Below are 27,500 nucleotides of genomic sequence, written 5' to 3'. Positions count from 1 at the left end.
CGATGCAAATGGTAAGATCGTACATCATTTTGAATGACTGCAGGATATATGGGAAGGCGAAGTTTTTACACCATGCATGAAAATGGGACACAAAGTTAGTTTTAACCTTCCTACCACCTCCGTGACTCACAACTTTCCGCCAATACTGATAAATATAGGTAAATATTGTCTGCTTTTAAGAAGTGCGCATCTGAATCTACTAGTAACAACATAGATCGAATGGTGTAAATATCTTAAGATTTTTGTTTTCCTCCCTAACACCTTCGTAACCCCAACATACACATTTGCCACTACTCTAAAATACAGGAATATACTTCCTTACTTGACGAAGAAGATGCGTCCATCCCGAGTAACAGCATTGGTCCAAGGTGGAGGCAAGTCTTTCACCAGTTCAGCTGCCATAGTCCTCCTCGCCGCCCCCTCCACCCACGCCGCAGCATCCACTGACCGCCTCGTCTCACTTTTTTTTTTTTCCGGCAGTGACTTGAGTCTTTCCTGACAGTCTTTAGTGATATGTTTTATCAAGCTTCGTCTTTCTCAGGGTTACAATTAGTTCAGCGACAAGCGCTCGGCACTCAGCATCCTGCTTACCTCCCGGCGTGTGTATGTCAACTCACGGACTGATAAAGCGAGTGTTCTCAATGCGTTTGGTTGTCATTCCTTCCTGTTGCACTATACTATTTTTTCATCCCATCACCCATCGCATGAACGCCCATTACGAACTCGTACAAATGGAATAGGAGTTCAGCATCACCAGGTCGTCAACACGGCGTGACGTGGGGCGTCAAACACTACAACACAAACATTTCAAAGGAGGGGTAAGGTGGGCCTGGCATAGTACAGCAGTGCCTCTTGAGCCACGCCACGAGTGAGGTGAGCAGGGAACCTCACCTTGCGTTCCCTGCTACCACGTCGTACCCCCACACCACTGTGCCCATTTAAGACTACTCCACTCCACTTCCATTCACTCCTCTCACCACTCACACAGTTCTTTGCTCCCGCTTCACTGTGTTCTGTCAAAGCCACACGACCCAGGGACCTGGGCATCCCTACACAGGGTTACACGCGACCGCCTCCCACTGCTAAGGCAGATACCAAAACTTGTAAGCTTTGAACGGAGATGTTTGGCTTGAGATGCCGCGACACCAGTACGATAATTTACTTTTTTCTTGAGCAAGCAGTTCCATTTTCATTATTACTGCAGTCATCTCAACAAATACTTATATTTCGTTACAGGAAGTCGGTCATCATAGATCACACTCACTTACTAAGACCAAGTAAAAGCTACTGTTGATGAAGATTTTGTGGACACTTCCAGTCCGAGATTCCTCGTGTTAATGAAAGATTCGTTGCATGCACTGGATGTTGTTTCCCTGCGAGAGTGACGCCTCGTGTTGGTAGAAGACACGTGTTTCCTGTGACCAAGTGGTGAACGTGGGACTCGCTTTCCTTCTCAAACATCATGTTGTTCTGATGTGAGTGAAGCAACAGATGGCAACCCTCGCCAAGGTGGGATGGGGTGGCCGTGCCCGAGGCCCGGAGGTGGCGGGTTTGGGAGGCCACTGGGGCCACGGGCCAGGCAAGCGGAGGCGTACCCCGGCTCCACCACTACTGCCAACCTGTTGTCCGCGTGGCTCTGCCGAGTTATGGCTCCAGCATATATGTTTAGTGCTGAACTATGCACGGGTTGCTCTGCTTCGAGGGCAGCAAAATTACAACGTGAACATTAACACTTGAAAAAGCGAGGGAGGATCTCTCTGAGGCGGAGCGAGCCGTGATTTACTCGTCCAGCGAGCAACAGGTGTCTCGGCGGCCACGCTGCCGCCCTGCCCCCAATGTGTGTTTGTGGTTAATCCTCTTTGTATGATGTATCAAGACACTGATGGCACGGTGGTAATATTGGTAAATATTCCAAAAATAACGATGAAATCAACACCTTAAAATTGAGGGTTGCTAAATATTCAGGAGAGATCACTGACTATAATAATCATATTTTCATTCACTGAACATGAGCGACCTTTGGTTCTCTGTCGGGTAAACTCAACTAACATTCTCATTTTTACTGCCACACCAGAACCAGGCTGCCTTCGATGTGGGATTACAAAGTGCACAAAGGTAGATTTTACCCTTGGTCATGAAGCTCAGCATCCCATTATATATATATATCGATATATATATAAAGATATATATATATATATATATATATATATATATATATATATATATTGGAAGGGCTTTTTTGTCGCCACCTCAAGGGTGGGGTCACGGGCAGTTATATGGAGTCAGTCAGGATCAAACGCGTGCGTCCTCCGTGTGCCTCCGAGGAAGGACTAGAGGCCCTTTGTCGAGTGACAGACCGACTCTATCGGCTGACGTCAGCCTAGCCGACCAAGTTAACTGGTCTGTCGACGAGGACTGGCGTGTGTCTGCTCAGGGCGTAATATATATATATATATATATATATATATATATATATATATATATATATATATATATATATATATATATATATATATATATATATGTGTGTGTGTGTGTGTGTTGCATGTGCACACATGTTAGAGAACTTCAGTGCTGGTGGGCAGCTAACCACGTCTGTCGTATGGATCCTGAGCTGACTGGTCAGTTTTTTTATTTTTATGGGGACCATATATGTTTCACATTGACTGTTTTTGTTAATTTTATTTGAAAGGTGAGGTAGGGGCAGGTCTATCTGAATGAGGAGTGCAGCGACTTCAACCTCCCCGAGCTCTCTTTCCCCTCTCTCTCTCTCTCTCTCTCTCTCTCTCTCTCTCTCTCTCTCTCTCTCTCTCTCTCTCTTGTTCATGCTTCTTCCTTTGGGTAACCGGGGTATTAATCCTCCCAGGGGTCCTGCGTCCCTGCCCTATGGTGAGCAGCACTGGTGTGCACAGCTAACCTAAAAGTTAGCTTCACTAACTGGTAATCACTAACTAAAAAGTTAGCTTCGCTTACGCCTAACCGCTAAACTGATAAAGAAATAAGAGGAAGCTAACACTAACCGCTAACCGCTAACTTTATTAATGGATTTAGCTTCGGTTTAGTATTTTGGCTATAAAACCCTTAAAATCAGACCTCGTGACTGAAATTTCAATATGTTGTAGCTTAGATATAATTAGCCCAACAGGCTAATAGCCCAACAAGCAACAACATGAAGAAAAGAGAAATAAGCCTCCAGTTTATCCTAAATTCGCATATTTTACCCAAGATTTCCCGCAAATTTACACATTTTTTACTTTTTTTACATAACTAACACTTTTATTTTTATTATTTTAAGTTTCTTGTCCAGCTTCTTTTCCGTGAATGCGGGAGTGAGGCAGGGCTGTGTCCTTGCCCCATCGCTTTTCAGCACTTGTATGGACTGGGTACTGGGCAGAGTTGTGGACCAGAGTCATTGCGGAGCATCCATTGGCAATACGAGGGTCACTGACCTTGTTTTTGCCGATGATGCAGTAATCCTGGCGTTGTCGCTGGAGGTTTTGGTGATGGCTCTCGAGGCACTGCACAAGGAGGCGAAGCCCTTGGGACTTCAGGTCTCCTGGGCCAAGACCAAGGTATAGGTGTTTGGAGGCTTAGTAGGTGAAGCAGTACAGTCTGTTCATGCGTGTGGCGAGGACGGTGAGATCTCAGAAAGTTTCACGTATCTAGGTAACGTAGTTCATAACAAAGGTGAGTCTCGCCAGGAAGTCTTACGGCGGACTGGCCTGGCCCACGGAGTTATGGACTCGATCGCTCAACACGAGTATATGACGTTGTTGATACCTGTGCAGAAGGACAAAGAACCGGATCTTCAAGTACCTTAATTGTGCTCCCAGTCTTACTCTATGCATGGTTGTGATACATGGACACTAAATGGGGACTTGGAGATGCGGATTGATGCCTTTGGTAATAAATGTCTTCGCAGAATCATGGGATATCGCTGGAATGACTTTGTGTCAAACCGGCGACTACTCCGTGAGACTGATTCGACATATATTACCTGTATAGTCCGTCAACGCCAACTCCAGCTATACGGGCACGTGGCACATGGCCCTGGAGCCGATCTTGCTCATCGGGTTGTTTCTGTACGAGACAATCCTGAATGGAGGAGGCCAAAGGCCTCCTCCAAGTCGATAGATCCTGCCGGGAGGTACTCAGGATGGGAAGGGGCCCTGCATGGAGACTCGCCCGGAGGGACCCCCTGGCTTGGCCTCGTAGGGTGGGCGAGGCGACGTGCCCCCCGGTGTATGACCCCATTGATTGATTGATTGATTATTAGAAAATCTTGATTGCTATTGGAGACATCTTTATATACGAAATCTGAAACAACGCATGGCTCTTGAAATAAATAGGATTACAAGACAACCAGACAAGCAGTACTGGCTTTATTTGCCTGTGAAAATCGGCATGCTACTAAGATTGCTTTGCATGGCATTGTTAAAAGCATGAAACATGATACCTGCCACTGCCATCGAGTAATAAACAAAATCTACATTTATACGAGGACTACTGGAAAAATAATGTACAGAGAATGGCGTGTAATATCTTTAGAGAAAACTATGTTTGAAGGGTAACTATTAGATACTGGGAGCTTAAAAAAAAAAAAATACAGATTTGCATAGACGTTCAGAGGACAAGAACAAGTTCAGACAAGTGGACTGTCCGTTAAACCTTAATGAAAAGAGAGAGAGAGAGAGAGAGAGAGAGAGAGAGAGAGAGAGAGACTGTGTGTGTGTGTGTGTGTGTGTGTGTGTGTGTGTGTGACAAAAAAAAGAGCCAGAATCTTATCGGGAAACTTCATATGTCGCCTCAGAAAATTAGTCGTTTCTCTTTCGTGTCCAAATCCTTCTGCCTCCCAAATGCATCTTTATGCAAGCTATGTATCACATATAGGTGTGGGGGAGGGCGCTTCACTCAGCTTTTTTTGCAGAGTGCATGCAGCCCAAGGCCATCCACCACAGCAACTCCTCCTACTGAAAAGCTTCAGCCCATGAAATTCGCAGCAAAGTTGTGGTCTGTTTACAGTGGTGTAAGCTGCTTGATATTCACTTTGAGACGTGTGTTGCCTATAACTAAAAGACATCCGTTCGTGAAGATCAAAAAGACTTTCGCAGAACCAGTGAAGCCACCGTGATGCAAGTAGTTTACTCGGAGAGTTGTTGTGTGCATGAGGAGTTGCCAGACAGGCGAGTGGCGGTGCTGCGTCGTGACCGGACCACAGCCAATAAGAGGCGAGTGGGAAGGCTCGTGCGTAGAACCATGACACTTTATTATTCTACAGGAAGTCACGAGTTAAGCAGGTACCGCCTGCAACTGGATTACGTGTTAACAATGTGTTTCCCTACTGACAGTTTGGTTGGTCATTCGTTAGCGAGTGCGTCCTATATAGTATTTCTAATCCTTGAAATGCCACTAAGTACATCAAACAATATCTGATCCTTCAGTAATGCCGCCACAAGCCCGCTGGTGAGGGGCACATGCAGGTCAGTACTTAAATATATAGAGGTACTTATGAAATTATAATTTCTATACTTCCACTTACAATATGAAAAGTAGCGCTCGGTAAAGGTTCAGGGTTTCGAGAATTACCAGTCTCTAGGAAAGGAAGGACGCAAGAGAATGCCATAATCCGGCCAGATGACGTTCCCGACACTTCCTACCAACGTGACGCAAGTAGGAATAGTTCGGAGTTCCTCTCTTGAGCCTCGGCCCGACACGGCAACTTTGTACTCTGCGCGACCTTTATGAGGCTTGTGGCACGGTCGTGACATGATAACTTTGTACTTTGCGACATGATTGCCAGACTTTACTGTTACATTCTGCCCCTGGAGTAGTCCAGGATTTCCTCGGAACGCGCAAGAATTTAATCCATTTGAAACTACCAGGCTCACACACGCACCATGGTGACCAACAGCATACGTGTAGAAGAATCTGTCCTGCTCCTCTTTCGTCAGACTTGTATAACCATGATAATTTCCTTTTCCACGCAACACTACTACAACTACTATTACTACTACTACTACTACTACTACTACTACTACTACTACTTCTTTCAGCTTTAGCTATTATCTTATTAGTGATTGCTTTGTTTACTTGTAAACAGCCGTAGTAAAGCGAATCATCCGCCCTGCGTAGGTACCTCAAGTTGCGTGGCAGTGCTTATCATCAAACCTAGCTGATTTGAAGTGGTTATTCTTATGGTTTCGAGGGCTGTATTGATCGAGGCTCTTTTATAATCAAATAGTTACTCTTATTGCACCAAAGGCAGAGTTGAGGTTCCTGTGGGATGCAGCTGTGAAAGTCTTCGCAAACAAAGCGTCGCCACATGATTATAAAAAAAATTATAAAAAACTCCCCTCCTCGCGGCGCAGCTTGAGTCGCAGCACCCCACGTCATGAGTTGAAACGGCCGACTCATTTTGGTTCCCTCCAGTTCCTGGAAAGACCCAACTCAGGTGCACAGGACAATGTACAGTCGGCTATAGAGAGTAGTGTCACATTGTCCAGTAAGTTTCGCTCAGAAAGCGACATCTGGCAACCGCTTCACGCGACATGAAAATTATTACATCCTATCGAAATCGTCCTGTTGTGAAGATCGGTGGTCACAGGTGCACTCTCCATAATTTTAAGATAGATATTTATCAAAAGTGCCCGTCGCTAACGCCTAATAAATATTTTTTCTTTAGGCTCTGTCGCTACATTTTGACACGAGCTTTTAGTTTCGGTCAAATTTAGTCAAGAGCAATTCTAAGTTGTTTATCAAACTATGATACATTTAAAAATATACTGCACTTATTGAGGGAGATTGTTATGCCTCTTAACTTAAAAAATAAATCCCTGACAGCCGAGATCTTGTTCTTTTAAAAAAAAAAATATATGTAATAATAGGCTATAAACGTTCACATGATGGCGTCGTCGACCGCGGGCTTTTCCGCGCTCGCACTCAACACACACACACACACACACACACACACGTATTTATACTTAGATATTACGTAATCTTCACGGAGAAATGATTTTAGATTTTTGATGATCTGAATTGTCTTTGAGGCTTTACAGTGACGGGAATTAAGGCTGCGAGTTAAACAGACATTCAAGCCTATTTGCTGTTTGATGGTAAGGAGCATTAGTCACTGCCTGCCTCTGTGAAGGACAGCATTGCACACGGTATTTTCAAAGTTTAATAAGAAAAAGTGTTTCAGACTGTTCGTGATGTTTTACCTCGTCGTCGTCATCATCATCATCATGTAGAAGACATTCATTATCGCATTTCTAAATTGAATTCATGTAATCTGGTATATTTCTAACTACATTCTGTTATAATATAATATAATATTATACAATATTATAATTTCACGGTCAAACACACACTGTACACACTGATACGCGTCATTAACATCACCAGTGAATGCGCCTGTGGTATAGTTGCCAGATACCGCCACCAGGCTAAACATTCTGAAAACCGTGACACTATCGTCGACTGTACATGATTACGTCAATGGTGGCACAAACGTTTCAGCCTTCATGACGAACAGAGCGGCGCCTAAAAAAAATACACATATATATATATATATATATATATATATATATATATATATATATATATATATATATATATATATATATATATATATATATATATATATATATATATATATATATATATATATATATATATATATATATATATATATATATATATATATATATATATATATATATATATATATATAGATAGATAGATATAGATAGATAGATAGATAGATAGATAGATAGATAGATAGACAGATATGTGTGTGTGTGTGTGTATATATATATAGAGAGAGAGAGAGAGAGAGAGAGAGAGAGAGAGAGAGAGAGAGAGAGAGAGAGAGAGAGAGAGAGAGAGAGAGAGAGAGAGAGAGAGAGAGAGAGAGAGAGAGAGAGAGGTATTACAGTTAGGGAAGCAGCTCAGTGGCAAAGATAAATGAAAACGGGAAAAACCCTCTAAGCACTACTCCTATGAAAGTAGAGAAGTGTGTGCCAAAAGATAAGTCAATTTCGATTGGCCAGGTGTCTTGATATTCCCCTCTTGAAAGAGGTCAAGTCGTATGCTATATGCTATATATGTTCCAGAGTTTACCAGTGAAAGGGAAGAAAGAATGATTCAGGATTGTCTCTCACAGAGACAACCCGATGAACAGGGTCATCTTCTGGGTAACGTGTCACATGTCCATACAGCCGGAGGTGGCGTTGACGGACTATGCGGGTAATATTATGTCAAATCAGTCAACGCCTTTTGTTTGTACTGAGCGAGCGAGGCCATAACACCATGAGCCAAACCAATCCCCCGTAAGACTTTCTGGCGAGACCCACCGTTGTTCTGAACTACGCTACTAAGGTACTATGTGAAACTTTCCGGTAGCGTGTATATAATATATATATATATATATATATATATATATATATATATATATATATATATATATATATATATTACCTTAGTAGCGTAGTTCAGAACAACGGGGAGTCTCGCCAGAAAGTCTTACGGGGGATTGGTTTGGCTCACGGTGTTACGGACTCGCTCAGTACAAACAAACGGCGTTGACTGATCTGACATAATATTACCCGCATAGTCCGTCAACGCCACCTCCTACCCAACCCCGTCATGGCGCAGGCAATTTTTATTTATTTATTTATTTATTTATTTATTTATTTTATAGTGGCGCCAGTTAAGCTTGGCTCGTGTTGTCCCCCCCCCCCCGTAACTCATTCTTGATTCACTGGACAGTTTCCGCTAGAGTCCGGGTCGATGGGTGGTCCTTAGGTGGCGTAGGTGGTAGCGTACTGGGCCCACATTCACCGCGTGATGGACGACGCGGGTTCGAATCCCCACGCTACCACTCGGATTTTTCAGTCACCGCCGAGTGGCTTAAAACTACCCACATGCTGTCCTCTAGAGGAAGCCGTCCAACCGAATCAAGAACGAGTTCCGGGGGGCAGCATGAGCCAATGCAAGATGGCGCCACTATAAACACTCGCCTGCGCCAGAACGGGCTGGGCCGACCATCAGGCCCCACCTGGAAGAAGCCTTGGGCCGACCATCAGGCCCCACCGGGAAGATGCCTACTGGCGCAATAGGCAATCAACGTAAAAAAAAAAAAAAAAAAATGTGGGTAGTCATAGGCCACTCGGCGGCGACTGAAAAATCCCAGGTGGTAGCGTGCCATTGTTAGGAACACCGCAAGGGCAGGCTTCTCTGTATTCTAAGAAGTAACCTTCATTCCGCCGCACGGTTGCCAACAGGTATTAATTTATTCTCTTCCCCTATCAAAAAGAAAGACCCGAAAACTTTCCTCTTCGTTTATTGGGACCTCGTGATAATTTTTCATTTCTTACTGTTTGAATACTTTAGCAGGATATGTCCTGTTTGTTTATCTGCCTGCCTGCTTGCTAATGAATATCTGTATCTGTCTGTCAGCCTGTCTCACTGTATGTAGTTTTATGCAACTTTCTTTTCTCCTTTCTTATTCTTAAATTTCTTTTTTTCTCAGTTATTCTTATATTTTTCCTATTTTCTCTTTGTCTTCGTCTTTCTTACGTTTCTTTTTTTATAATTTATACGCTCGAAAGATACCTTTTTTTCCTCGACTTAGCCACCCACGATCCTCCATCCCGTCCCACAACACTTCCAGGCAAGCAGCGAAACAAAGGTAATGCTGTGCTCAAGACTCGGCCTTCCGCGACGATACCTTGCATTCCAGTGAGTAAAGTTAAGTGGTATAATATTTTTACAGTGTATAGACCCCCTACAAACAGAAAAAAAATAGATAGATAGATTGATAGACAGATAGATAGGTAAATAGATAGATAGATAGATAGATATACATAAATATAGATATAGATAATAGACAAATATGCTTGAAGAAAGTTGAAAGCCACATATATTCTGATGTTTATGATTATCTTCAGACACTCAACTCTACAGGTTTCCAGGAATAGATGTGTACAGTTTCTTGTCCCGTCGTAGGAAGACCATTGGCGAGGGAATCCCCAGAGCGAGGAGAATGAGCCACTAGGCCCATCTCGGGGCCCATCGCCTGCCACACTTCTTGGAAATACAAATACAAACATAATACAGAAAAGAAATAAGTACTCACAAGGACTAATATAATTAAGACAAATTCTGTAAAAGAACTGCCACAGGATTCAACTCGCCGCCACCCATGGAGAGCATCCGTTCAGCTTTTTACAGTCGGGATTTTCAAAGAAAATAAAGATTGCCAACCTTGAGGAAATGGGTATGACGCATCGACACCCCCCAAAAAAACATCTTTCCCACTCACAGTCAAATGGATTTTAGTGGAATAATGCGGTTACCAACCAGTTATTTATGAGCTTGAGTTAAGAACTTTAATGTGTGTGTGTGTGTGTGTGTGTGCTAGTTTCGTCAATAGTTATCTAAATAGCTTCAGGCATGTTATATAAGCTTACTTTATCCAATCACTTCCGTTATAATATCTTAATTTCCAATAGTTTCTCTGAACGCTAGCATTTCATGTGGCTTTGATAAAACAAAAAGCTAAGTACACGCAAACAAGTCTAGGAAATTATTCCCCCTGAAATGATGCCGCGAGAAAGAAGCAACACGCGTGGTGCAACTCTGCGTCTGTCGCCTGGAACGTGGCGGCATCTGGCAGTATAGGTCCTCAGGTACTGGACCCTGGCGCCTGATTGTATCCATGTGAGCAGACCAGCAGGACCAGCAGACAGACAGTCCTTCGGTGGCAGGTGTCGAAGACAGTAGTGTGAGCAGGACTCCAGTGCTTTATTTTCCACAACATCGGTAAGTTTCACTCTGCCAGCAATGTGTAGGTTGTAGACATAAGAACTAAGAAACTTGAACAAAGAACAAGGATATTCAGCAGTCGCCTCGCATCAGGAAGGTTACTTACATAAACTAGCCCTCAGTTTGGATTGGGTATTCAAGACAGTACTGTCTCGCATAAAGCTGTGGCCATTTTTGTGCGCTCAGCTGCTTTACACATGGACTTTTTCGCAGACTCTCCGCTCTGTACAGATTCACTGCTTCAACGAAAAGACTTTGGTTCTTGAAAAAGCATCAAAATATGACTCCAGGTCTCACACACCGCACGCGCAAGCTTGCCCTTCCGTGGGCCGCTGCGACGCCGAGATTCTCACTGGGTTGTTTTAGAATTTAGCTGCGCAGTAGGCACTTCTTCACCGCTCAGTGTTTCCAACTTATAACACAGCATTTCAGTCTTTTTCATGTAACATTTTTCAAGGGATGACTCATGGGTCTTAAACTCACTTGCGTCCAATGATGATGATGATGATGATGATGATGATGATGATGATGATGATGATGACAAAATATAATAGTGAAAAAATAATGATAAACCGTGAGATGATCAAGGTCATAAGTGAGTTGTGCGGCCGCGACCTGCGTACAATGCATTGCCGTTTGCTTGAAGGTTGTTTGACGTGTGTTTGCAGGTGATGTTTTGATCGAGGCATAAACACGAGTACTGGCTAGTGAAAAAAAAGCTAACGTTAAGCACAGCACGATATGGCAGTAATGAGAGTCAAGACACGGAGATGAGATTCGCAGAGCAGCAAAGGGACAAAACTTGGGAACATCTATAGTGTGGGATGCAGCCATTAGGAAGAGAAAGAGATACTCTAGTGCAGAAATAAGAAACGAAACTAATTGTGATGAAATTGAAACGGCACACTCCATTGTTATGACTCAGGAAATAGACATAATAGTAGTGTCAAATCCCATCGACGTAAACACCTCGGGAAACAACCAACCGCAGATCAGTCATATGGTCTTCCTCCTCGACAAGCCACACATGCAGGGGGCTGCATAGTGCTCTTCGTCTGCTACCCTGGCATGCAAGGCACGGCCCCAGCCAGGTAAGGGAGAAAACGTGGACAGGATTGTTGTCGGGTGGCAGAGTGTGTATGTGTGTGTGTGTGTGTTGCGCTATGGATTTGTTCTTACTCCCAATATTATTATTATCACCATCATTATCAACATCACCACAACCAACATTACTCATTTATATATTTTTTTTTTATTATTTGTGACTCATCGATCAGTTGTCTGAGCAACTACAGTCACATATAAAGTACACCGAATGGTACTAGCTTTGGTGTGCAGCCATAGGAAAGTTTGCCCATGAGCTTAAAACTTTACGGGTTCATGGGCTAAGGGTAATGACACTTGCACAAAAAGAAGCATGTCTGCCTGTAAGGTCCGTTATGGCGCCACAGGCGAGTGCTGTGACCGAACACGTATAGAGGAGAGTTATCACCACAGGATGCAGGCCGCAGCGCCATGATTATACTTTGAAACCCAAGGGCTGCTAGGTAACACAGGTAAGGGTGAATGGAGACCACACATCCATCTGCACTTGAGTATAATTCCTACATTGCATGAATACGTATAAACTTAATAAACGTTAAAAATCACATTTCAGAACCTATGAAAAGCCATAAGCTTTTATAATTACAGTAATTATGTCACCATGTTTACCTCAACATTGCCCCATGGGTATAAATAATGTTTCGTAAGCTTTTCTCTTGAAAGTTTTACGGTCAGATGAACTAAAACATTACTATTGCATACTAATGGCTGATGCTTTTCGCTTCTCGACTGCAAAGTGTAGTATAAGCTATGGAAGAGGACAGAAGGGATAGACGAAGAGGTTGATACAAAGAAATAGTGAATTAGAAAGTCAGGGAGCAGGTGGCAAGGTCTTTGTACTGGCGAGCGATTGGAGGTGAGGGGGTGAACGGGGTGGGGGAGCCAAGGGAATCCCCGAACCCCTTGACAGATTTTTCCTACTCTGATGCAAACCGGCAGGCACAGCTAGTACACGCTACACACTTTACGTAGCGTGTCTGCAGAGTTTATACGCTGATGTGTGGGAGGGAGGAGGGGGGGGTGACGGGAAGGGTTGTACTGATATGGAGGTGGTGAACACAAGGGTGACTCGCCCACATCCCATCCACGGGTGTCTATTTTACAGCATCGCCCAGCGGCCTAAGAACGCTGGACCACCGTAGGCAGCATGAGCCAAGCAGCAAGAAATATCAGCGTTACAAAGAAAAAAGAAACGAAACATCCGGCTGGGGCACTAACGGGCTGGGGCCGACTGCCAGTGCTTTTTTAGAAGTCTACATACAAGTGCAAATTTCAATCACCAAAGAAAAAAAAATGGAGTTGGCTATTAATAACATTTTTTTTTTGTGCGTGTATCAAATATGATTTATCCAACTAGCGACAACCTTAAAAACCTCATACAGTTTTATTTGACCCGCGTAGCAACATAGTTGCCGTTTGGAATAGGAAAAAAATGGCGGCCCCGTTTAGCGTGGGATGCCAACACAACCTTGGGCAGGATTAGCTGGGCCGTGTGCATTAGGCAGAGCCGTAAGACATAATGATGGGACGCAACAAGGGAGTGGGGTCGGTGAAATCTTGATGCCAACATAGTATTTTGTTACCAAGCCTAAAATGTAGTCAAGTGTCCCCCAACATCATGATTTCCGTCTTCCATTTCAGGCATGATGTACAGCCTTGGCCTACTCCTGCTTCTGACGGCAGTGCAGGCGCAAAGTAAGTTACACCTAGTGTGTGTGTGTGTGTGTGTGTGTGTGTATATATATATATATATATATATATATATATATATATATATATATATATATATATATATATATATATATATATATATATACAATCTTTTCCAAACACCTTAGACATTTTTGGGGTTGACAAATACCGGGAGGTCAGTAACCGTGTGATCAAATCATTGCTTGCGTGTTCACGTATTATCAGGTCTTTGGATCCACAAAATCTTGATGATTAACTAATTAATTAATCTGGTCTTTTCTTCTGAATTCCACGTCAACTTGAATGTTCATATACCTATTCGTGTTAACTTTTAAACTGTCTCCAAATATATATCTGCCTTCTCTTCAACAGTACGATTCCCCGGCGAGGAGCCGGACGGCGGAGGCGTGGAGGCCACCGACGCTGAGTTGTTTGAAGCCCTTGACCTGACCACGCGCCAAAATACAAACCCTGGAAGCGGTCTTCCCTCCTGTGTGACACCCGGTGGTGAGACTGGTGAGTGCACGCTAGCGGCGCAATAAACCTTTCTTCACCGCTTCATGTTTTCAACTTCTACAGCGTCTTTCTCATTCAGCATTTTCACCTGAAACTCAAGTTCACTTGCTTCCATTATATTTGCCTCCGTTTGAAAAAGCGAACCATGGGTTTATCACTTATTTGGTTCACAAATAGGAGAACAGCGTAGACTAGGGATGTACTGCCACTAAGCATGGGCTGCTTACAATATAATTATTCATCTGCTATCCTCCTCAGTGTTAAGACTGGCAAACAGACCCGGCCCTGCCAGAGTACAAAGAGTAAAACAAAAATGTTTCGGTGCGGCACTAAATTGTGTACTGCTGGCCTTCTCTGATCTTGGTCACTACTCAAAAGCTCACTGGGAAACTTTGTATTTCATCTATTGCTGAATCAGCTTTCTCGAGGTTAGGCGTTCTGTATCGTCTGCCCCAATTCTTTTCACCCTCACAGATGCTAACTAAAAATATACAAGGGCCTTGTCCCCTGCTATATATTTAGGGCAATGTGCATCTCCTGTGTGGAGGGTTTCACTCACAGCTCTTTGAAAGAAAAGAGTCAAGGCCTTCATCTCATCAGTTCCCCTCCTCTAACCGGCTTTTTTCTACCCTTTAAATTCATCCACAATGTGGCTTTTTTTCTGTCTACAATCGATTTTTCATGATACCTGCTCTTACGATCTAACAAACTGCATTCCTCCACGACTACAATTAACAGCCCCACTGCACGACTGCATTGTGACTTCACGTTCTACTCTGGCTCATTCCTATGCTGTTCCAATTCCAAATAGAAGAGTTAATCAGCATCCTCAGTCTTTCATTAGTAAACCTTGGTACATCCTTTTTTTTCTTCTTCTTTACTACGAGCTAAATATTTTTAAGAGGGAGAACCTAAACACCTCTCTGACAAAGTGAATATCGTCCCGGCCTCTTTTTATCACTTTTTTTGCAGGAGCAGGTTCATTGATGTTTGCTTCGCCCTTGAACTGCCTCAACTCTATCAATTATCTAGTCTCATTATATGGAAACACCTCCCGCAGCAACACACTGGAATTATTATTGAAACCTTGTCTCTCCATTCATTCGTGACTGGAAACTTAGAAAAAAACGAATATCCCTTCATGGCTAACAGTATAGTCCAAATTACGCTCTCTCTCTGATGTATCTCTTGGAATTTCACTCTCTTTAGATTTTTCCCCTCAAACTATTTTCCTGACAATTATCATGAATTCTCTCTCTCTCTCTCTCTCTCTCTCTCTCTCTCTCTCTCTCTCTCTCTCTCTCTCTCTCTCTCTCTCTCTCTCTCTCTCTCTCTCTCTCTCTCTCTCTCTCTCTCTCTCTCTCTCTCTCTCTCTCTCTCTCTCTCTCTCTCTCTCTCTCTCTCTCTCTCTCTCTCTCTCTCTCTCTCTCTCTCTCTCTCTCTCTCTATATATATATATATATATATATATATATATATATATATATATATATATATATATAACTTTCTTTCTTCCATTGACAATATTCTTTAGACTATCCTTGACATCTATGTTTTACTTACAGTTTCCACTTTGCTTCATTCTAGTGATCTTATTATTCTCTTTTAAATCTGGTGTCGGTCATGTTTTTTTTTTCTTTTTTTGCTTTTTAAAATCATATGTTTTAATCTGTTCTTTTTTTTTCACCCCCAATACAGGTACGTGCCAGTCCTTCTCTTCATGCAGACAATTCGCCTCCCTGAGGAGCCAGTTGCGAAAGCCATCTGTCCTCTCATTTCTGAGGCAGCGCATCTGCGGGTAAGATATGTACATTAAAATCATCCATAATCAGAAAATTAATCAACAAAAATAGCATGAGCATGTGAATCATTTTATGATTTTTCCTGTGTGCGATTTCATTAGATGCATAATTACGTAAGTAAGGAATACAAACTTGACCATTAAAAAGAAAAATCAAACGGATAATAACTGAGAAAGAAAGCGTTTCATCATCACTTTCATTATCAAGCATTACTGATTCACTGCAGGGCAGAGGCCTTTCCCAGCGTTGTCCGTCTCTCTCTGTCGGACGTTCCTGGTCTCCGTCCTGTTCGACAAATGTTCATATTTCATCTCTTGATTTTGTTAGCCTTTGGTTGACCATTTTCATAGTTACGGCTCTTCTCATTTGCTTATTTCCATCAGATGCATATGTAGGTAGGGAATACAAACTTCATAAGTAAATGAAATATATGAAATAAAAATAAATTAATTTAGCGTTTTTTTCAGTTCCGACTTATGTATGTCAGTTCATCACATTAATTTCGAGTCCCTAATTCACTCTTATTTTTCTACGAAGGCGTTTCAGAAACACTGTGCACCTGTGTTGTGTCGATCAAACCTCCAGCAACCAACCCGCAGGCTCTCCGACCCGCTCCGGCGGGCTCAACCAAATCGATTGTGGAGAGGCCTCGGGTGTCAGGGTGGTTAACGGCGAGGATACATCGGTATGTGTGTGTGTGTGTGTGTGTGTGTGTGTGTGTGTGTGTGTGTGTGTGTACTAAAGGATTAATTTATGGATGTGTGTATGCCTGAATGTGTATATGTTTGGATGTATGGAGGCATGGCGAGTAAGAAGAAAGGTTGGGTGTTTGTTTTCAATCATTAATCGATGGCAAGCGCTCCCATCATTGGTAAAATACCGTGTGTTGAAGTGGGTGGAATAAATTGTTTTATTCAAGAGCGAGTTAATTTGCTAGCTGGCATTTTTGTGTGTGCATGTATTCATACACAAAAAAAATGAGCACACCATGATAATAAGGACACAGTTACGTAAGGACAGTGAAAAACGTCAAAATTATAACTATTTCAACGCTGTTCCCTTGGCGATGTAGCCCGGCGAGTGGCCCTGGCTGGCAGCGCTAGGCTTCCGGAACGGGAACACCTTCCGGGCAGGCTGTGGCGGCACTCTCATCACTCGCAAACACGTGCTGACTGCCGCACACTGCTTCGCCAAACCAGAGTTCGCGCCGTGAGTACTGTGTGTGTGTGGGGGGTGGGGTGGGGGGGGGGTTAAGTCCTTTTAAGAATATGTAAAAGCTCACGAGAGAAAAGCTTGATCAAATTTATCATGTTGTATTAAAGCATGCTCGACTACTATTTAGCCCTAAAGAATACTGACGCAAGGCTTTGGCTTTGAACAGGAAGGTAGTGCGGCTCGGGGACTACAACCTCGTGAGAACTGACGACACGACCACACCACCACAGGACTTCAACATCAAGGAACACCGCGACGGAGGATACAACGCAGTGAGCCAAGAGAACGACATATCCATCGTGATTTTGGACGGAGAAGCTAGATTTAATGGTTAGCATGACGGCTCTCTCGTCTTCTGTTACTCCCATTAGTCTAACTTCTCACAGCTTCGTAGCTCTAAAATATTACTAACACGTCCTTCACCTTCCACGTATACGCCCTGAGCCGTCAACTCTGGGAACAGACTACAGTTAAATGAACGAGCCTTGTTGGTCGCGATTACTGCATCATAAAGTCTTCAGTAAATAAAAATCAGCCTGCGTGTTGGCTCCCTTGCGATCTTGTATAGCTCATTTTATGTTAACTGCTCTTCTGAACGTATATATAGGTACTAACTTTATGCCTTCATCCCTCCCACGGCCTCGATGCCCATTTCCTTCGATGCAGCCCCCAATCCTATTATAGGATATCCATCTTCCTGGTCCAAGAGTAAGCCAGTGTACAACCATCCCTTTCAATGGTAAACCCTGGAGCAGCATTTCCTTGTCTGTTTCTTCATTCATTTGATTTTAAACTCTTTCAAGACACTAGCCAAAAATGTTCCCTTTCAGCATCTCCTGAACTGTTATTATGGTGGCAGCGTGTTGCCAGCATTTATTTATTTTTTTTCCCCTTGACTCCTACCTTAATTAAAAAAATCAACAGCAACAAGAACAACAATGGTGATGAATCTACAACTACAACTACTACTACTACTACTAATAATAATAATAATAATAATAATAATAATAATAATAATAATAATAATAATAATAATAATAATAATAATAACAACAACATTTTCGATATGTGCTTGTCTATCATAGTTGCGGACGTGTCTAATGCAACGCTTTCTTGCCATCAGATTTCGTCCAGCCCGCGTGCCTGCCCTACAATGTGCCCGGTGACTTCACTGGAAAGTCACTCGTCGTAACGGGCTGGGGCAGGACAGAACACTGTGAGTATAATGTTTAGTGTCTCATGGCGGCGTTTCGTGACTCTGGTGATCATTTGTATTGATTCATATAATTAATCCTGAAGAATAATATCGTCTGCAGATTTAGTTGGGATGACTTTTTTTCTGGGAATGTCTAAATAGTAGTGCCATTCATTAAGACTGGTATGTAGTCTTTGCATTACTGTAATACAATAGGATACTACTTTTTCCAAACAGTGTTAAGATACTACTATTTGGCTGCATTTGCATGTCATGGGTAAATTTGCTATGTATGCCATCCATGAGTTATACTGCAAGTAGCATCAAAAACTATTTATTTTTCAGCAAATTTACAGACTCCCAGTATTCCCCTGAAGGCCTTGGTGCCACTTAAGGACAGAGCCAGCTGCGCGCAAGACTACAAAAGGCTTCCGCAGATAGTGATAGACAGAAGGACCATGTGTGCTGGCGACGGCACAACGGACGCGTGCGTTGTAAGTACAAACACGTAATTCAGTTTCCTCCTTTACCGTAGTCATTTAATGAACATTCAACAGTACTAGGCAGGAGGGCTCCCGTGGTCCCGTGGTAGAGTCTCGGCCTTGCGCTCAGCAGGGTGAGCAGTTTCCGTTATAAAATAGTCGGAGGGAGGTGGGCTTTGGTAAAGGGAGAGTATGAAACTCTGGTAACTGATCACTGAGGGCTCTTTCCATTTTTTTTGTTTTGTTTTGTCCCCGTTTTCATCTTATCCTACCGATTAACGTATGAACACAAATGTTAGATATCTTTATCATTCACTGAGGAAGGGGGAGAGAAAAGAGCACTGGAGACTTATCGTTGGTAGCGTCTCACAGATTATTGCCTGAAAACTGTTTAGCTTAATCAGTTCTCTGGCACTGAATATTTTCTACACACTTGTCCTCACAGGGTGACAGCGGTGGTCCCTTGAACTACCTGGACCTAACGACGGGCAAGTATTCCGTGGTTGGGGTCGTCTCCTTTGGCGTGGGCTGCGCTCGGAAGGAGTTCCCGGGCGTATACACGGATGTCAGATCCTTCCTGGGCTGGATCGAACAGAACGTACGTCAGTGAGTCACTGTGGGATTGAAATTACATTCTTTGGATCAACCTAGCCTATATGTGTGGCCATCTCTAAGCTTGAAATGTTTCTCTGTGTTGCAGTTCTCTCCAAAAAATATATCTTGGAAAAATAAAGCTTTATCACAGAAATATCGTATATTACCCCGATTGTCCTGAGTAATGCCCTTCCCCTCCCTTGATGGCACACAACAAGGTTCATGATGGTTTCTTGGTGAAGACGCATATGAAAGGTAGTGGTGTGTGGAGTGAGGGCGGGGAGAGGCTGTGGGAGGGTGTGTAGGGGGCAGTAGTATGGGCAGGGGTCGAGGGGGGGAAGGGTGATACACGGGTGTGCGTTGTTGGCCTCCCCACGAGTGTGGACGGGAGTGGATGGGCATGGGTGGTGTGGTTCGAGGATAGTGTGGAAGACCGGGAATATAGGGATAGTAAGGTATGCATGAGTGTGTGTATGCACCAGTGAATCATAAGGGAAGGAAAGGCATGAGTGAGATGAAGAGATTCTGGGAGGACTTAGGACAGTGTTTGAACACGAACACCCCTGCAGCTCTCGTGCTGAAAGTGGAGTGTAACCAGCCATTGTTTTAATTTTATAGGGTCGTGATGATTCGGACAGTTGATTTTTTTCATGGACCGGCTCGCCACACCCCCTTATTAGGCATTTAAACTCAAGTCTCGGTAGGACATTTAAATTCGCGGGGAAAAAAACCTGCCATTTGATAGCTTATGCATAGACGGTCATGCCAGAGCATTTAACTTATTTTCGATATTTATCAAATAATTTCTAAAAATGGGGTGGCGGATCGTCCCCTTCAGTTCAGATCGAGGTTTGTCTTTAAGGTATAGTTATAGTAGAAGAGTGGGTCTAGATTTTCTAAAAAAAAACTTCCTTGTGTTCAATCCTGTGGGTGAAGATTAAGAAGGGTCGGTATTTAATGACTAAAATATTATAAGGAAACTCACAATTAAAATGCTTTGTTAAATTTATTAAAAAAATAATGATGCCTTTATTGAATATTCACCTTTTCTAAGGTAATAAAAAAATGTTTGGGCTGATATTCTACATTAATTTGACAGTGGGCCTTTCCATCATAATAAATGCTATGACACAAGGTACCCATTTCATCTGTCCCTGGCACAGTTCGTTACTCCAGCATCACCTCAGTATCAAGGCCCCAGTTACTCATAGAGTAGCCTAGAAAAAAAATCATAAACATAATAATTGTATATCAAGTAGCACAATGTCTGTAAATACACACATTTTAATGTACATGTACAAGCATATTTATATTTCAAACATAAGCCAGAAAACTTTCTCTTTTGATAGTAATAAAATGGTTCCCCAAAACAATGTGGATTAAATATATGGATGTTTCATATGTAAAATGAAAATAACAAAGCAACATCTACAAAATGCGATTCCATGGAACTACATGATTTACGTGGAACACATCATCTGACTCACTCATGGTTTTGTAGCCATCCTTTTTTTTTTTAAGTACACTACTTAAAGATGAAAGTATGTTTATTTTATGTTAAGATGTACTAATGAGATATGAGGATATAAATAAGTACTAATATATTGGAAAGGCTTAAAAAACCTATTTCTAATGACAAGTGTGTGTGTGTGTGGGGGGGGGGGGGGAGGGAACACAAATAAAAACAAAGGAAGAACAAACAACAGCAGACCTGCTGGTCCTTACGAGGCTGTTTGTGACAAAACATGTGTGTATGTGAATTACTGTGTGTGTGGGGGGGGGGGGGGGTATGTGTGTATGTGAATTAGTGTGTGGGTGTGGGTGTGGGGAGGGGGGTATGTGTGTATGTGAATTACTGTGTTTGTGTGGGGGGGGGGGGGGGGAGGGAGGGGTTATGTGTGTATGTGAATTACTGTTTGTGGGGGAGGTATGTGTGTATGTACCCATTCACTGCTAGGTGGACAGGGGTGTGGGTGTAAGGAGATCGCCCATCCTTCTCCAGTCTGCCGGGGGATTGAACCCAGGATTTCTCAGTGGTGAGTCGAGTGTGCTAACCATTGCACTACGGAGAGTGTGTGTATTTACCTACAGTCAAACTTCACCATTTGCGCACATATGGGCGGTCTGAAGGTGCGCAAATGGAAAAAATACATATGGGCGGTCCCGGCCCAACCCCCCTCCCCCTGCCAGCCAAAGAAAAAAAAAATAATAATAATAATAATTAATTAAAAATAAAAGGTCTGCTGGCAGGAAACACATCATACTCACGGCCAATCTCTCGCTTTTTTCTTCCACTGTCCATCTTTTTAATCACTTCCACCTGTGCTATGGTCATTATCGGGTTCTTCCGGGGTTTAGGCTTCGATGACGCTGCTTGCAGCATGATGGTGGTGCAAAGATGAGGCAGAAGACATTGAATAATCGCAGTCACCACGAGACGAGGAGAGGCGATCGGGTTATGGCGGGAAACGACATGTTGTGTACGTTAGCAGTGTTCTTCACTGGCGGCAGAGAGCGCGCGGGTGGTAGACAGCTGTAGCTCGCCAGCGAACGCCATTTTGCTGCCAGAACAGCTAGTAAACGTCATCAGATCAGCGGACGCCATTTTGCTGCCAGAACAGCTAGTAAACGTCATCAGATCAGCGGACGCCATTTTCCTGCCAGAACAGCAAGTAAACGTCCTCAGATGATCAGCTGATGCCATTTTGCTGCCAGAACAGCTAGTAAACGTCCTCAGATGATCAGCGGACGCCATTTTGCTGCCAGAACAGCTAGTAAACGTCCTCAGATGATCAGCGGATGCCATTTTGCTGCCAGAACAGCTAGTAAACGTCCTCAGATGATCAGCGGACGCCATTTTGCTGCCAGAACAGCTAGTAAACCTCCTCAAGATCAGCGGACGCCATTTTGCTGCCAGAACAGCTAGTAAACGTCAAGATCAGCGGACGCCATTTTGCTGCCAGAACAGCTAGTAAACGTCCTCAAGATCAGCGGACGCCATTTTGCTGCCAGAACAGCTAGTAAACGTCAAGATCAACGAACGCCATTTTGCTGCCAGAACAGCTAGTAAATCTCAAGATCAGCGGACGCCATTTTGCTGCCAGAACAGCTAGTAAACGTCCTCAAGATCAGCGGACGCCATTTTGCTGCCAGAACAGCTAGTAAACGTCCTCAAGATCAGCGGACGCCATTTTGCTGCCAGAACAGCTAGAAAACGTCCTCAGAAGATCAATGGGCGCCATTTTGCTGCCAAAACAGCTAGTAAACGTCCTCAGATCAGCGGACGCCATTTTGCTGCCAGTGAGACGCCGTTACCATAGCGGAGAGGTGCACAAATGGCAAGACCCCTGCGCAAATGGTGGGATGATGGCCTCAAATTAAGGCCGCGCAAATGGTGAGGTTTTACTGTAGTTGTATTTATCTAATTGTTGTATACGGGAGAGGATCTATGATCATACTGTCTTGTATCTATATCTACCATTATCCAACTTGGCCTTAACCCCTTAACGACGCCTATGCCGCTGGCGTCATATAGTTTTTTTCGGACGTGGGCGACGAGCATGACGTTAGCGCCGGAGACCAAGAAGCTCTCTGGAAATTGAACAGCGTGTGTAACTATGTATATGTCGATGCTAAGTGACTAAGTGGCACCTCTTTTGCCCCTTAGACGACTCCGTGCTAAAAAATAGTCTACAGTTCCTGCCTACGCATCATGGCATCTGCAGAGCGATTACGTTCCCTCAGCCGATCTGTTTTGGCGGTCTTCCTTTAGTTTCTGCTCGTCGTGTGCGTGCTGAGTGTAGTCTTGACACCTCCACTGATTTAACTGATGTTCTAGATCAGCATTTCCCAACCTGGGGGAAATTTAAGGATTCCAGCGGGGAAATTTAACCTGAGGGAAATATTAATTACGATTATAGCAATTAGTCGACTTTAAAAAAATCGTAGAATGCGGCTATTGACTCTATTGAATCTATATGAGTAATATCAAGGGGACAGGTGTAATAGGAAAAAACCCAGTGAGTTGGGAGGATAGAGTTGAGGAATACATGAAAGAGAGGGGTGAAAGAGGATTTATATGTGTGAGAAATGTGTGTTTGGAGAGGGAAAACTGGAGACTCTTCTGTCATTCTCTTTTCTCTTATTTCAAATTCCAAAACTGCATGGTCACTCTTTGCTATTGGACAATCTACTTCAAGATTTTCTATTATTTCCTGCTCCTTGCTAAATACCAGGTCTAGTCTTGATGCCTCGCCATCTTTCCCGAATCTGGTATGTTCCTTAATCCACTGAGTCAGCACATGTTCCATTGCCAGTTGCAGGAGTCTTCCTCCCCATGACTCTTCTGCTCCCTGCATCTGCCAATCCTCCCATTCTACCTCCTTGCAATTGAAATCACCCATTATAATTATTCTCTCACTCTCTCTCAACATTCCATCCAGGCAACTCACTGTGTCTTGTATCATTTGTTCATATTCTCGGACCTTCCATGTACTTGTTCTTGGTGGCACATACCCTATTACGTACTGCCTCCTTCCTTCAGCACCCACAATTTTCACTTTCAATACTTCTGCCAAGCCTTCACCCTCAATCACCTCCTCCACCCTAATGCCTTTCTTTACCATCAACATAACACCTCTTCCCTGTTTTATCTTTTGGTCTCCCCTCCATATGTTGTATGCACCTTCTCCAATCTCCACCACCTCAATTGGGTCACACAATTTAGTTTCCGACAGCCCCACAATATCAGGTTCTTTGTCTCTCAAATAGTCGTTAAACTCTATCCACGATGAAACTATTCCATTAATATTTGTATATGACACTTTCCACCCTTCCTCCTTTTCTATTAGTTTCGTTCCCTCCTTCCTCTCGATCCTCTGAATCACTTTCTCACTTTCATATCCATTACTCTCCAAAAAAATCCTTCTCTTCTTCCAATTTCTTCTCATTTAAATTACGAACCTCACCTCTAAGTTCATTCAACTTTTCTCTTGTTCATTCAGATCTTTTCTCAGCCACATCACTTTGGTGTCTTCTTCTCCCGCTAGCTTCCAAGCTCCTGCCAGGGCCTCTTCTGCTTCACTCTGTGCCTTAAATCATATCCTAAATGGTCTATCTCTTTTGCCATTGTATTTTCCAATCCTATGACAGTCATCTATTTCTTTCGTCAGGTCTCTTCCCTCTTCTTGTACCCTCTGCACAACCTTCTTCACTACATCTCTCTAGTTGTTTTCCCTCGCAGATTTGCTTGGGGGTCTTCTTCTCCTTGACACCAAACACAATGACATTCTAGCTCTGCACACTCCCACTTTGCATCATCTCTCCACCACTGTCAACTTTTTGTTCCAAAATCTTAACTCTTTGCTCCACTTCCACTTTATCATCCTTTCGATTCTTCTCCCACTTATTCCACTCTTTATTCAACTTTTCCACTGAATCTGTGCTTTCCTTTATCCCTTCAGAGCATTTTATCAGCTATGTGTGTGTGTGTGTGTGTGCGTGTGTGTGTGTGTGTGTGTGTGTGTGTGTGTGTGAAGTCAATAAGAAATTCAAGCAAAAACAATACTCTGCTGACACTTTCAATGGCTTCACAACAATCACCATCAGGATTCAAGATGATTTGAATACCCTTAAATCATGAAAAGTAGTTTCATTCTTACTGCTTGTATATTGAAGTTTACTAATTTCGCACTAGTGCTTTGCGTTTAGGCTTAAACAGCATAAAAAATCACTGCTTGTAGAAAATTTTAGAAATATGCAATATTTTGACTGCCATCCATACCCTTATACAGGGAGAATTGGGCCCTACTAACTAATGCATTTATTGACTGGTATCAAATTCTACAACTACCATTTCATTGATATCCCACTAACTACAATGTTTCTACAGTACCCTCCCGAGTTTCAAGCTTGCTTCGTTCCGAAGGTATAGCACTAAATTCGAGGATTACGAAACTCGTGGTATTGAAAACACTGGAAAAACGCTTATTGGTTCCGACCAGTGAGGCCTTTTTTTTCGATTTTACTCCCTTGTTATCTCAAAATATGTACCTTGGTAAAAGGAGGAAAATGGGAAGTGAGAACTGATCGTTTTGAAGCCCCAATTGAAGGTGGCTGCCTTGCGATTGGCTGGCAGTTTTTGAAAACACGTTTGTGATTTACTGTGAGCCTGATGACATCATCGACAGCGCTCACCCAATCAGCAGCCTCGCTGCCTTAACCCTTTCCATCCATGACACAGACGTCGGTGTCACAGTACGGAAAGGGTCAAGAGGAAATGGAAGAGGATTAATCCTCTTCTAAACCTCTCAATCCTCCTCTAAATTCCTCTTGATCCTCTTCCATTTCCTCTTAAGAGGTTTAGAAAGGGATTAAGAGGAAATGGAAGAGGATTAAGAGGTTTTGAAGGGGACTAACTGTGACGCCTTCGGACGCCCGTCGGACACCGACGTCGCCGTCGCCGGAGTGAAGGGGTTAAGGCGGTGTCTCACTGACTGATTTCCTTCAACCGTTGGGGCTACAGACAACTACGGTTACCCGTACACCCAACCTAGAGCGAGTTATCGGTCGTCCGTAAGCTGGTGTCACACCGGGCCTTTTTCCTCCAACCGCATTGGCGGTATGGGTAACCAGCAACTCCAACTTTTCTGGGTGTGCGTCACATACAGCCAAGGTTGGTCGCCCATATCTGCAACGTAAACAAAGCAGTCGCCCTGTATCGACCTGGCGCCACCTGTGAAAATAATGACAACTTGAAAGCTTTGTTCTGAAGTTAACAGTGATAGTTAAATCGATAGTTCGTTGTTTTTACCATGGGCCATTAGCACACATCTCTGTGAATCCCACCCCAGCATGTGTGAACATGGTCACCCAACTGAGGGAGTCTAAAGCTGCTGGTGTCAAATTGGTCCTTTTTCCTCCAATCGTGTTGGCGGTATGGGTAACCGGCAACTCCAACTTTTCCGGGTGTGCGTGACACGGCCAATGTTGGTTGCCAGTAAACAAGGCAGTCGCCCTGTATCCACATGGCGTTGTCTGCTAAAGTACGGGCTGTCGCGGCTTGTGCAGCAGTTAAATGGAAGGAAGAAGCAGTTGTGGGCATGATTATATGGCTTCAAAGACTGGAGGACAGGAGTGTTTACCCAAACCTCGTCAGAGAAATGGGTAAATTTCCAGAACGTCACCTGTGGGACACTGTTGGACGAACCTATCTTTTTCTGGTAGTTTTCGGTGTGTTATGAGATAATCTGCTAACTTTCTGTCGCAAATCAATAAATCACTAACATAATGATTGACTTTTCAATGCCTGTTGTACATTCACCTTCCATTGCAGCTGCAAAATAGCTCACAGAGAGGTTCAACTTGCTTACTGTTTCCATATTTCACTCACCACTCACAAAGATCACAAGTAGACAAACTAAAGCAAAACCAGGCAAATTAATGTTTTTCTTGCTGTGTATACCCCCAGTGCACATGCATAATGGACAGCAAAACAACTTATTTCAGCAAGGAGATATTTCTTGCAACACCTTCCAGCATAGTGGACCACCACTGCCATGTCCTGTCCTGCTTAAGGAACACAACACTGGGAGTACTTCTACAATTTTCATACTGGAGAAAAAAAGGTTTTTGGACTGTGGTTCCGCAGTACGGGGTGTTCTCTCATCTTGTCAATCAAATAGTAAACAAAGCAGTGTAATGCAGCAACTATGCCTGATGAACTAGCCTCCCATAACCCACTTTGCCAGGGGATACCTCTTTGGCCGACTCAGTAAGGAGTGGCTCTCCCGTCACGTTGGTCGCGGGTTCAATCCCAGGCAACCGGTGAATACCCTCACCTTGTCTTGATTAATTTCTTGTGTGTTTCGATACACGCAAAGGACGTGTTGGGAAATAGAGGAAATACTACAGTTCCCGGGGCATGACAGTGGTGGCATAGCGGTGGGCATCTGCTCCTGCAGTTCTGTTGAGTTTCCCCGAAGGGGTAAAAGGTAGGATGGCCCATGCTCCGAGGGTAATAAAAAATGGGAAGTGTTGGAGGTATGTCTCTACGGGGACATTGTGAAATAGTGCACC

General features: G+C 43.4%; 2 protein-coding genes and 1 long non-coding RNA gene across 7 annotated transcripts in view; 1 reads left to right on the top strand and 2 right to left on the bottom strand.

The window, feature by feature from the left end:
- Positions 1-1,958, bottom strand: part of LOC126995326 (uncharacterized) — a 9,534-nt gene extending 7,576 nt beyond the window's left edge. The window contains exon 1 of the long non-coding RNA XR_007750207.1: positions 323-1,958. This is a non-coding gene — a long non-coding RNA (uncharacterized LOC126995326). The remainder of the gene's footprint in view (positions 1-322) is intronic.
- Positions 1,959-5,460: 3,502 nt separating this feature from the next.
- LOC126995737 (chymotrypsinogen A-like) lies at positions 5,461-19,578 on the top strand. Of its 3 annotated transcripts, none has more exons than XM_050855593.1 (10): positions 5,461-5,480; positions 13,570-13,623; positions 13,993-14,136; positions 15,835-15,934; positions 16,476-16,623; positions 17,011-17,147; positions 17,320-17,483; positions 18,277-18,369; positions 18,694-18,842; positions 19,276-19,578. In XM_050855593.1, exons 2-10 carry the CDS (start codon positions 13,572-13,574, stop codon positions 19,438-19,440), a joined length of 1,152 nt encoding a protein of 383 aa, XP_050711550.1. In that variant the 5' UTR covers positions 5,461-5,480; positions 13,570-13,571; the 3' UTR covers positions 19,441-19,578. The 3 variants fall into 3 exon arrangements, with proteins under 3 accessions (XP_050711550.1, XP_050711548.1, XP_050711549.1); XM_050855591.1 differs by lacking the exon at positions 5,461-5,480 and adding an exon at positions 10,661-10,821; XM_050855592.1 differs by lacking the exon at positions 5,461-5,480 and adding an exon at positions 11,895-11,915.
- Positions 19,579-20,411: 833 nt separating this feature from the next.
- Positions 20,412-27,500, bottom strand: part of LOC126995738 (inositol-tetrakisphosphate 1-kinase-like) — a 42,400-nt gene continuing 35,311 nt past the window's right edge. Inside the window, exons 12-13 of one of the 3 annotated variants that reach the window (XR_007750668.1) lie at positions 22,543-27,500; positions 20,412-22,306 (exon numbers count right to left, since the gene is read on the bottom strand). The exon at positions 22,543-27,500 is cut by the window's right edge and continues 2,424 nt beyond it. The gene's annotated coding sequence lies outside the window, so the exon portion shown is untranslated. The remainder of the gene's footprint in view (positions 22,307-22,542) is intronic. The other 2 variants (XR_007750669.1, XR_007750670.1) reach the window with 2 other exon arrangements.

The sequence above is a fragment of the Eriocheir sinensis genome, chromosome 8 (genome assembly GCF_024679095.1).
Source record: "Eriocheir sinensis breed Jianghai 21 chromosome 8, ASM2467909v1, whole genome shotgun sequence".
In the NCBI taxonomy this organism is placed as follows: domain Eukaryota; kingdom Metazoa; phylum Arthropoda; class Malacostraca; order Decapoda; family Varunidae; genus Eriocheir; species Eriocheir sinensis.
Note: the sequence above shows the minus strand (reverse complement) of the source record. Positions and strands in the feature narration are given on the sequence as shown.